Raw genomic sequence first — 12,514 nt, forward strand, 5'->3', positions numbered from 1 at the left:
TCTGGGAAATATACATGATGGGAAGTACTGCCATCTTGGCGCCAAAGTCACAGATTTTGTTTATTTATATTTAATAATTAAAGTCATTTATGATAACATGATTACTAGGAGCAGCCTCTGGATGTTTAAAGCTATTTATCATAATTTTGCCTTGTTAGAATTCACACCCATTCATTAACAAATGCACATCTTAGTAAGTAAAAACTTGATCGGAAATCCACAAACTGTAACAAGAGATACAGACTGGTCGCCAAAGTCGGCAGCCAGCATTAAGAGCTCTTCCCGTCTTGTTCGATGGTAGCCATGCTCTTGGATATGAGTAGTTTGTGACATGAGTGTTTCATTATTGATCTAATAGGAACAAAAGTGATATTACGGCATTCTAAATGTTAATTTTAAGTAAATAGATACCCCAAAGTTGATTGCCAGCAATTTCAGATAGTTAGCTTCCACTGACAGAGACATCCAATGCAACAATGAAGAATCTGCACGGGACAGCATTTACGAGAGCTGCACCACGCACAGGTAGGAGGAAATCCGACGACACGACCCACCAAGGCGGATCAAGAAGGTCCGACTTACACTCGCAAATTCCGGGTGGAAAAGCTGACCAGTCATACTGTATGTCACAAATACCACCCTCTACGGACTCGCGGCTAAGCTGAGGAATAACAATATCAGTTTAGAATCGAGGGAATCTTGCACCATGTTTATGTTGTACTAAGAATTTGCACATTGGAGTATTAGACCATCCCATCCAATAGCTCGGAAAGGGCTGTATGGGGAAAATACAGAGAAAAGGCAGAGTACACTATTTAAGTACTTTCCTGGTGCAATTCATATCCATCTTGACTGAAGAATAGTGCTGCAACTGTCATCGTGCCATTTAATTGGCATAATCTCTCGTTAAGGGCCTGAAAACTGGGGGGAAAAAAAAGCTAGTCACAGTATTTCCCATCGTGAAAGGCAGTGTTAATCTATAGTTTAGTAGCATCATAGACAATTAATGCTGGAAATTCAAGAGTATTCTGTAATGAATAAAAAATGTTTATGCAGAATCCATAAGGAGCAAGTCCCCCCCTTGTCTCCAATCCTCTCATCCCCCGCCCCCACCATGCCCCTACCACCCTTACGGATACCTATATTTCCACTCAGTTCGGCATTTCTTACCGATGATGGTTGTTAAATAGTGGAATAAATAATTATACTACAAGCGTCTTAGTGACTAAATTTCTTAGATATCTGTCTACTCATTATTTCCTTCTTGATACATTCCAACAGTAAAAAAGTGTCTCATAGTTTGATAATCCTTTAGAAACAATGTCCAAATTAAACTCATTCATTAATCAGCCCTCAGGGAACATATTGTTTATTGTTGTGTTGCCATTTATCTGTATTGCCATTTCTAGTATCACTTATTGACAGTAAATTTAATGAATAAAGATGGTGCTCTTCTTCCTTATTTGCAGAAAAACTCATAAAGTTACCATTGAAGTCACCATATAAGTCTTATGCTATATGCCGCTCACTGAAAGAAGCTCTCTGACAGCTTGGGACATTGTTGCCAGCTTTCAATCACCAAGAGCGAAAGGCTGCCGCAGCCCTGGCTGAAAGCCCTAGTTGCGTAGAGCTGCGACAACACTGAGACATTGCCGTAGAAACATTAACAAAATTATGTTACATGTTGGTTTGTGGCCAATGTGAGATGCATATGTGCCAAGCCTGCTTCAATTGTGCAAACTCTCTTGCTGTATGCACTGTAGTGATTTTTGTGACCTCATATTTATGTAATCTGTTAATGGTTTACAGTGATGGTTTGTGACATCAACACATTATCATTAGATATTGAAAAATATTGTATTGCTTGAAAAGCACTTTTAGTGATGCTGTTTGCTGTGTGTAAATGCACCTGCATATTTAAATTCTATTCTTCAGTTTTACCAGATATTTATTTAATAATTACAGATGGAAATGAAGAAGATTCTAGTGACTCAATGGATGAGGTTGATGTGTTGGATCGAGCCCAAAAGGTGTTTAACAAAACTCACTGTATTTGTTTACCAGAGTACCCACAGAAGGTATGTATGTCCATACAGACGTAGAACATTACTATGCAATTATTGCACTTCATAACTTACTTAAAAGTGTACGTAATTGTATAATCTGCAGTTGAATGATATGTAATTGAAAGAACATAGTCTTTGCTATTTCTGTTCAACCTTTGCGCAAGTGTTATGTTTTTCACAAATCTTATTTGAGAGAAGACTTATTAGAAATGTAAATAATATCTGTGTGAATCTAGTAATCCAATGATTTTCCAGACAAAGCTAAATGCATTTACAGAAAGTATTTTTCTTATGGAATAGTCATACAGCATTTTATTTGTATACCAATAAACTTACTTACATTATTATCGTAGCCTGTAAATTTTATGAACCCCTCAACCCACTTAATACTTACAGAAATTAGTTCGTTTATGTAATTTCAACAGTATAGTATGTATGGATGACAGCATCATCCAGTGATGCAAAGCATTATTCCATAGTACTGAAAAGGTTAAACATAACATCTCTTTGTAGGTGATGAGCCTATCTGAAGCAATCTAAGTTGCCTTCTGTTAAAGAAGTTGCAAATTCTTTTCAAGAGATTAACTATTCTGCCATCTGATATGTGTTACTAAAAAAGTGTTTGGAAGTGGCACTTATGGCAGACTAAATCAATTTCCATTTTTTTGCTTGTATTGGTGGTTGACCCAGAACATACTAAATAACCTCCTAATCAATGATACTCTTAATCTAGAGGAGCAACAGCACGAATCTGAAAGTAAAATACACTGGGATAGAATCAGTAGGCTTAGAAATTTAAAGGCTTGATCAAAACTTTACATTCACTGCTATCAAACTATAGAGAAATATGCTAGAGTACATAAAGTGTTTACATGGAAAGAAAGTTAAAATCACAAGTTTCAATATGTTAGAGCTTATTTGTATCTATTACCCATGTTGTATATCCCAGCACTGATGATTGTTGATGTTGACAGACAACACACATATCAGCACTGCCATTGGAGATAATGCTGTATATAATGCGGTGGGTGGTGTCCTCAGAGTTAGACATTCGATCACTGGAAATGTGCTCACGTGTTTGCCGTGGCTTCTACCTGTGTTGTCGGGATCCAAAGATTTGGAGGCTAGCATGTACCAGGTGAGAAACTAGAGTAGACTAGGTCATATTTGACTACTAAAAATAATAAGATGGAGTTACATTACGATATTTAGAAACAAGTCAGTGTGCAGAGTCATATTGAAAGTTTTAAAACTCTTATCTGTTGCTGCTGGTTGTTTAAAAACCAAGAAAGACAGTAAACAGTGGCATCTGCTGTTAGTAATTCAAATGAAATGACACAATTTCTTAATGAAATGACACAATTTCTTAACTGGTCTTGTACAGATTCCTGACCTTCGTACGAATTTTCACATGCCACTTCAGTCATGTTGTTACTAAGTTGTGTAAGATTCCTCTTGCTCGACCTGCTGTGTGGTAGTACTTTATTTGTTTTCCTATACTTGTCTGTTGTACTGAGGCAGCAATGGAGTTGAAATGAGAGTATTTTTGGATGATGACTTTTTTTGTGATTTTAAAATATGATTGACTGCAAATCACTGTTTGTAAAATTTGTAGCAGGTTTTTAGCATTTCTTCAGTTTCCATTGCAACAGTCCTCAGCTGATTTAATGAGTTCAACCATGAGAGAAACTGTCTTGAAATTAAATTTTGTCATGGCTTCTGGTGACATCCACTACTGAAAAAAACTAGTTATGAGTTAGGGCTATGATTGAAGAGGATTTCCTTTGCACCTGTCAAGAAACTGAGTGCTGTTTTTGGGATTGGATCAGCAAAAGTTTATAAAATCCTGCATGAAGAACTGTGGTTAAAACATCTGGATATCACACTTATTAACCTCTGTACAAAAAACTTTATACATTGAATTCGGCCATCAGATACTAAAAACATTAATTTTGCATGTGTAAGGTAAGAGCAGTATTTAATGTTACAAATGAAGAATTTAGGCTGTACCAGCTGTACACTGAAATGAGGTGGTAATCATGTATTTCTATCTTCCTGGAAGGTAACCATCCACTAAAGTGAAAGGAAAAAAGAATTGCGTGCAGATTCTTTAGAACAGGTGGGTTACAGTGGCACCATTTTTGTAGATAAAAGCAAAACTGTAACTTTAGATTGGACTTAATCAACCAAAATCATCACATAATCGGGGGCAATAATGCAACATTGCAGAGTAACCATGGGATACTGTGATAAGGCTGCCTAGATCATTACCGAATCCCTGCCGTTTCACTCTTGGGACGTAAACTTGGCCAAAAGTTGGAAATAGTGTGAAATAAAGACTCATCCATCCAAATGAGAGTCTTCCATTGTTCCATCATCCACATTTATGGCTTCAGCACCTTGTTGTCCCGTGGTTTTGAAATTTCAGCTTGCCCTTCAATTACCAGTTTATGGAGCCCCATTTTGTTGTTTTGTTACTGACTGTTTGTGAGTGCAACATTTAGTTCTGCAGTAGCTTTTGCTGCTGTTGTCCTCTTCAATGACAATCCATCACAATCACTCAACACACACTTTTGTCTGCATTGTGACTTCGCAGATGATGTTTTCCGCATTCCCTCTGTGCAGTACAAAACTTCAGTACACCGTCTCATGAAATACCAAACACTTAGAGTACATAAGTTACGGAAGCAGCCACCATACAATCACCAATAATTTGTCCACATACGAGTTCACTTGACTGTGACATAATGCACTCATAACTGCACGGAACACTGTTCTGACTCCGAGGGACAGTTGCAAAGTATTGAGGCGCTTGCACGGGTGATGTTCGTGATCAAATACAACAGTGCAACCTGCAGGGAACTACATTTGTGTCCCAGGTATGCATTTTGTTCAGTGTTTCCATATTTTTGTCCAACCCCTGTTTCTTCTTCCTATTCTTAAAAAGCATATGGAATTGTCTATAGTCATGTTGATTTGAGTATTCAAAACCAGTCTTCGGCATGTAAGATTCATACCTAAATACTTTCCAAAAGAAGTGTAATGAGATGCCTTCACCAATCGGTTTGATTGGATTCAGCTGTGCGTAGAACATCCGGGACAGAACTTCAAACAGTTGTAAAGATGTGTGTTTTTAAATATGCCAGTTAAAATGATAATCTCAAAACTTTCAGAATATCATTTGCATTGTGCATTACTACAAAATGTTTTTATATGTATTTTTTTAGGCAGATATTGTAAGAGTTTTTTTTTCAGATGCATGAAAATACTGAATAACTGTTTCTCAAGTATGGTATTTTGTATGAACTGTACCATAATTGAAATAACAAAAACACGAAATGAGCTTTGTCACATTAACACTAGTCTTGATACCTAGTGCTGAGTAATGTATGGGCAGAACAAAAGAGGGGAGATATCTGCTAAGATTTCAATGCACTTAGCAGTGCTGGATAAGAAGAAAAATTTCATAACTAAGTAGACATCTCTGCAATTTTGTAACATAGTCTACTACTTGTCACTTAATTCCTAGTTTGATGATGGTCTGTTCTTGCACCATTGACCTGGTATGTGAGAGTATGTATATCAATAATCTCACACAAACATGAAATCATATTTGTGTTTATGATATTATATTACAAAATTATATATGTAATTAATTCTTTTCTCTTTCTTTTGCTCCTCTTTAAGAACTACACAATGTCAGGTTGCTTAGCTTTCTTCTTGCCTGAAACGTAATTGTTTGGCAGTTCATGGTTATGTGCATTAAGGACTTCTTAGGTATCTTGTAGATTCATGTCGCAAAAATATTTTCCATCCTACTTGCAGTATCTCATCTCGTGCAACAGTGTGTGTATTCAGTGTAGAGAATGACTTTGATAGTAGTGTAGAGGATGACTTTGATAGTAAAGACGTCAGAGATTATTTGGGCCAGATTTAGTGTTGTGACACACAGTTTTCTACAAAAGATGTAATATTATGTATATTTTTAAAATGACAGAAATGATGCCAGCAAAGCATCATTTTCTTATTTAAATGAAGCATCTGCTTGAATGTATGTCGAGATTAGTAATGTTTGAATGTATAAATTATTCCATGGTTGCAAGATTAAAAATTTAAAAAATAGAAAAATCACTAGCCCAGATAAAATTAACTGAAATTTTGAAATACAGTATAACCCACTTTTACATTCCCGGAATTAATATTTTGTTTGCCATTTATGACATTTTCAATTGCTCCCATCAGATTTCTTATCTTCACAATGTTAATATACACCCAATCTCTTGTTAACATATTTATAATTTTCCTATAATTTACACTTTATGAAACAATGTTTGTGGGTAAAAAACTGACATTATTAACATAAAATGACGCTGGCTTGGCGTTCTCCTCCAAGTACTGGTTACAGACATTACACGGTTAAGTTGCTTGACACCAGGGCGCTCTACTCAGCAGATCTGAATTGGTCAAGTCGGGAAAAATTGGTCCTTTATCTGCTTCCACAGCCAAGCTCTATTAGTCATGGTGTCTGGTGGGAGAAACTAGATTCATTTGAATAATGACCAATCCAGATAGTTTTCAAACTGTCTCTGCTGCACATGTGCACCTTTGTGATTGTTGCGATCATCATGACACCTGGAACGCACGTTTCACAATTTTTGTTATTTTGTAATTTATGGCGTTGATTGACACCTTTGCACTACTTGTGTCGCTCAAATGTTTTTGGTTTATTTAATGAAATGCTGCACCGGTTATGTATTTTTTCATGCAGTATATGTTTTCAAGACTTTATTCTTGTTGTCAAGTGCAAATATTTACGTAAATGTTTTCTGTGATGTTTCACACAAAGACAATGTGAGTATGGTTTGTGTGTGTGTGTGTGTGGGGGGGGGGGGGGGTCTGCATAATTGAGGAGGCACAGTACTTCATAAACTCAAAAAAGACAACTAGAGTGCAAGAGATGCAGGACAGCATGTCATATGTGGATATTGCACAATACTTCTGTAAATATTTGTGCTCAGTAGCGAGATTAAATTTTTGAAAAGCATTGCACTAAGGATGAAAAAATATGTAACTGGTGCAGTGTTTCATTATTTAAATAATGAATCTCACAATTTCTGGATTTCCAAAAACATCAGTTTTGATGAACAGAATTATGTCGAAGGTTTCCACTTCCAAGTCAGTCACCATTTCTAGTTACGTCGGCAGCTAAATACAGTATGGAATTTTGATACCCTTTTTTGGATAATGAACAAGCCCCTAATAGTGTTTTGATGCCTGTTGCATACATATTTCGTACATAAATATGAAATGGACTCGCATTCGGGAGGACGACGGTTCAATCCCGCGTCCGGCCATCCTGATTTAGGTTTTCCGTGATTTCCCTAAATCACTCCAGGCAAATGCCGGGATGGTTCAAATGAAAGGGCACGGCCGACTTCCTTCCCCATCCTTCCCTAATCCAATGAGACCGATGACCTCGCTGTCTGGTCTCCTTCCCCAAATAACCCAACCCATAAGTATGAAAATGCAAGGGGGATTCTATACATAAATGCATGGTGGTTGCTATACATAACTTTTACGAATTAAAAAATTATTTTCCACATTTTACATTTTTGTGTATTTTACACCACTTTTTAGTCCCTTGAAAAGTTTAGAAGTAGGGTTTCACTGCATGGAGATACACGGCTGAAACTGCTAACATTTCATACTGGAAGCAAAAGATAGTGCCTAAAAATGGATGCTAAAGAAAGGTTGTGTGCCTAAAAATGGATGCTAAAGAAAGGTTGTGTAGGTGTTTTACAAAGGGAATGGAATAGACTCAAGCAGCTCTGGGGAAAGAGTACTAAACATAGCACTACACCATTGCCATAATAACAAGGCAAATCAGAAGAACTGAAAAACTTCTCTTGGGTAAAGATGAAGATGATTTCTGCAAAGATCATTCATATATCATCAGCGTATTGAGCACACAACAGGTGACTGAGAGATTCAGAAACAGTAAGAACATAATTTAGAAACCCTATTTATTCATAGACAATATGAATTAGGATAGATTGCTACTTACCACACAGAACAGGTAATGTTTGAAGGAGAGGCACATTTAAAATAGGCTAGGCTGTTGGACATAGTCTTTCTATAGGTTTAGAAACATGCATGTGGGTCTGCACACGCGCGCACGCGCTCACACACACGTACACACACACACACACACACACACACACACACACACAGAGAGAGAGAGAGAGAGAGAGAGAGAGAGAGAGAGATTTGTACATTCACAACTTGCACAAGGGCAGCCCTGATTTTGATGGGTAGGAAATGTCTGTGACAGGACTGGAGTAGGTGATAGTAGGAGGAAGTATTGGATAGATCTTGCTTCAAAGTGTCTTACAGGGATTTGAGCCATGGGGCATGGCTTTAAGAGCAGGAGTGGAATAATGACAGACAAGGATATTGTGTAGGTTAAGTGGACAGCAGAATACCACTGGGGGAATGACAGAAAGGATATTTCTTATTTCAGGGCATGGAGAGAGGTAGCTGAAACCCTGGTTTCACCGTATCCTTGCCCATCTGTGTTCCACACCTGCTCCTAACCTCTTCTCCTATCGCCCATATCACTCTAAAGGCCTAGATACAATATCTCTCCCACACATCCTCCCTCTGCCACCTAATACTGTCTGTTACCATCATTTCGAACCCCGTCAAAATCAAGACCATGTGTGAAAAAGCAGCCATGTAGTTTAGCAGCTTAGCTGCAATCACTGTGCTGTATTCTATGTGGGCATGATCATTAACAAGCTGTCTGTCCCCATAAATGGCCACCTCCCAACTGTGCCCAAGAGACAGCTGGATCATGTAGTTACCACACAACACAGCGTGCTTGACTTTAGTGACTGCTTCACAGCTTGTAGCATCTGGATTCTTCCTACCAAAACAGCCTTTTTGAACTGCACAGGTGGGAACTCTCCCTGCCAAATACCCTTCGTTCCTATAACCCCATGTGTCTCTACCTTTGTTACTCCCTGTCGTGCTGTTTCATGCTCCCACTGCAGCCTTATAAGAACTTTGTCCCGACAGTGGACTTGCATAGTCATTTCCACTTCTCTGCTCCCCCTCCACCACCCAGACCCCCAAACATATCTCCCAATGCTGTACGTGGCAGGCCATTCCTGTCACCACCATGCCCCTGCATATTCTCACTCGCAACACTATAAAGTATCTTCCCCCACTCCTACTCGGCTATCCCTCCACTTCCCTGCCCCTTGTTCAATCCATCTGACATCGCCCCTCACTTGTCTCACTTCACTGCTGTCACAGCAGTGGCCATCTTTTGTGTGTGTGTGTTTAGTGAATTTTCACCCTGCAAAATTCATTCTGGAAATTATCCTGCAGGCTATGGCTAAGCCATTTCTCACACTGTCCTTTCTTCCAGGAGTGTTAGTTCCACGAGGTATGCAGGAGAACTTCTGTGAAGTGTGGGAGGTATAAGAGGAGGTACTGGGGGAAATAAAGCTGTGAGGGGTGGTTGTGTGTCATGCTTGGATAGCTTGTCAGTAGAGCATTTGCCAACACTAGCAGAGGTCTCAGATCCCAGTCTGACAAACAGTATTATTCTCCGAGATAGTTTCAGTCAGTGCACACGCTGCTGCAGAGTGAAAAATCATTCTGAGATAGTCCCTGCTCGAATTTCACTCAGCTTGGGCACCACAAGCTGAACAAAAGTATATGAACAAAAGTTCTGTGCACTTCTGAAGAGAAGTGTGTATGCCTACATGCTGACCCATGATAGATCTGTAATTGGTCATTATATCTAAGCAATAATTTTCTTCAGAAACAATGAATGATGCAAAAACAAATTTTGTGGTGGCCTGGGTAGGCAGTTGTAAAATTAACACAAGAGTTACAAGAAGGTTTGGAAGGAATATTTATGTGAAAATCATGTTTAACTGGTAGAAGTTTGTCAGTAGTGTACAATTGGGACACTCACTGATGTTTCTTTTTGTAGAGTGTGGGGCATCACTTGTGCAGACTTTGATCCATACCAATCTTGGCGTGAAATGTACATAAAGCGACCACGCCTCAATTTCCATGGGTGCTATATTAGCAAGACATCGTACATTAGATACGGTGAAAATAGTTTTCAGGATCAGTTTTACAGTCCCGTCCATCTTGTTGCCTACTTCAGATACCTCAGGTAAGCGTACTTAACAAATTCATATGGAGATGATAGAAAGTAATTGTACAGATGTACAGCTTAACTTTTTGGATTCCAGAATCATACCATGGAAATTTATTGAAACATTCTCTATTGTTATGATTACTTTCCTTAAATAGTAACATTATGTCAGTCTACATATTGAACTCAGATACTGTCCACAAAGCTGTTAATACCATGTTACAGTAATAATAAAAAATTCAGCATTTTTATGTGAAACATTTAAATATGTTACAAAGGTATAGCCACATCTGACGACTTGCATTCACATATTCAAGTTTTGTAAGTACGGTTTTATTCATGTGTTGAATAATATGTTTAAATTCTGCATCTTTGGCTGCCAGGTTCTTCCCAGGAGGGACTGTCCTAATGTTGACAACAGCTGATGAGCCTCCTGGCTGTGTTGGCCAGCTGACCTACCGCACACCGCGACACCCACAAGTGAGTATTTTAGGCCACAATTGGAAATGAAGTTAGACGAAGGATGTAAACATATGATCTAGAAACTACATTGGATCACATTGCAAATTAAATTCTTTAAAAGATAGATAGGAATTCATATGAGAGTATGTTTAGAAACAGTGAAAATAAGTTGAAACTTAATGAAGAATTTGTGACACATCACAGAAAGGATTCTAGCAGTACTAGAACCAGTAATTTTTGCTTGATGTGAGCATATAGAGCAAAAGAGAAAAGCTTTTTGTGCTATATTTATGTTTGTCCCTTAAATATCTTTGTCAACTGTGATAAGACACAGTGATTGAAAAGAAGTAAGGTGGACATTAAGATATTGTAAATCATTCTGGTAAATGAATTTCGTGTTGACATTCGAGGAAGTTATTTTCTGCTCTGCTGGAATACTATCTATGTGAAAACTTACAAATTGATTAATGTATCTTTTTTTATTTTTTGTTTTTTTGTTTTAAAAATACTTCATTTGATCTGCCTGGATATCATTGGTCTATTTTTGGTGACACTGCTTTTATCTCATTCTTTTTTCTGTTTCTACAGTGCTTACAAAGCTCAAAGTACTATCATTGGCTTTGGAAACAAATACTATTTCAGGGTGTATACGACCCGGGACAACTGGGAGATCCGGGAGAAAATGGGGAAAAGCCTGGGAATTTTTTAGAATTCCGGGAATTTTTTAGAATTCCGGGAATTTGACATTGTTTTAATTTTCTGTTAAATTTTTGTAATTTTGACTGGTAAGAACCAATACTCTAACAAAGGATATTATTGTATCTCGCTACTGCAGAATAATACTGCAACAATAAATCATAAACAAGAGAAAAAAATGAAAATAACATAAATTGCAAAGGAAATGCGCCATATACAACAACGACACACAGTGCTCATGCAAGCGGCTGCCAACAGCAAAGGGTGTCTGATGAACATGAAATCACAAATGTTTACATTAGATTCATTTTAGCAGTTACGAGCGGGTTCATGCGCATGTGCAGTTGAGTCTCGTTTGAGTAGTAGATTCTCCTGCTTCTGGCTACAGGAATGTGGCTGTTGGCTGTGAAAGCAGTCGCAGCAAGCAGCTAGATGCTACCGGGAAAACGGGGCACTAAATTCACATTCTTGAGGAAAAAAAAAAACCTTGTTTCACAAAGAGCCTAGCATCCAGCACACTTTGGTCTATCGATTATTCATATGAATTAATAGACGGAAAAATTCCACGTGGGAAAAATATATCTAAAAACAAAGATGATGTGACTTACCAAACGAAAGCGCTGGCACGTCGATAGACACACAAACAAACACAAACATACACACAAAATTCAAGCTTTCGCAACAAACTGTTGCCTCATCAGGAAAGAGGGAAGGAGAGGGAAAGACGAAAGGATGTGGGTTTTAAGGGAGAGGGCAAGGAGTCATTCCAATCCCGGGAGCGGAAAGACTTACCTTAGGGGGAAAAAAGGACGGGTATACACTCGCACACACACACATATCCATCCACACATATACAGACACAAGCAGACATATTTAAAGACAAAGAGTTTGGGCAGAGATGTCAGTCGAGGCAGAAGTGCAGAGGCAAAGATGTTGTTGAATGACAGGTGAGGTATGAGTGACAGCAACTTGAAATTAGCGGAGATTGAGGCCTGGTGGATAACGGGAAAAGAGGATATATTGAAGAGCAAGTTCCCATCTCCGGAGTTCGGATAGGTTGGCGTTGGTGGGAAGTATCCAGATAACCCGGACGGTGTAACACTGCGCCAAGATG

General features: G+C 38.4%; 1 protein-coding gene across 1 annotated transcript in view; it reads left to right on the top strand.

Moving 5' to 3' along the window:
* LOC126196150 (F-box only protein 9) overlaps positions 1 to 12,514 on the top strand; it is a 112,239-nt gene that overhangs the window by 73,566 nt on the left and 26,159 nt on the right. Inside the window, exons 5-8 of the mRNA XM_049934545.1 lie at positions 1,966 to 2,078; positions 3,041 to 3,204; positions 10,072 to 10,260; positions 10,626 to 10,722. Of these exons, the coding sequence (XP_049790502.1) occupies positions 1,966 to 2,078; positions 3,041 to 3,204; positions 10,072 to 10,260; positions 10,626 to 10,722 (563 nt within the window). The remainder of the gene's footprint in view (positions 1 to 1,965; positions 2,079 to 3,040; positions 3,205 to 10,071; positions 10,261 to 10,625; positions 10,723 to 12,514) is intronic.

The sequence above is a fragment of the Schistocerca nitens genome, chromosome 1 (genome assembly GCF_023898315.1).
Source record: "Schistocerca nitens isolate TAMUIC-IGC-003100 chromosome 1, iqSchNite1.1, whole genome shotgun sequence".
NCBI classification, from domain to species: Eukaryota; Metazoa; Arthropoda; class Insecta; order Orthoptera; family Acrididae; genus Schistocerca; species Schistocerca nitens.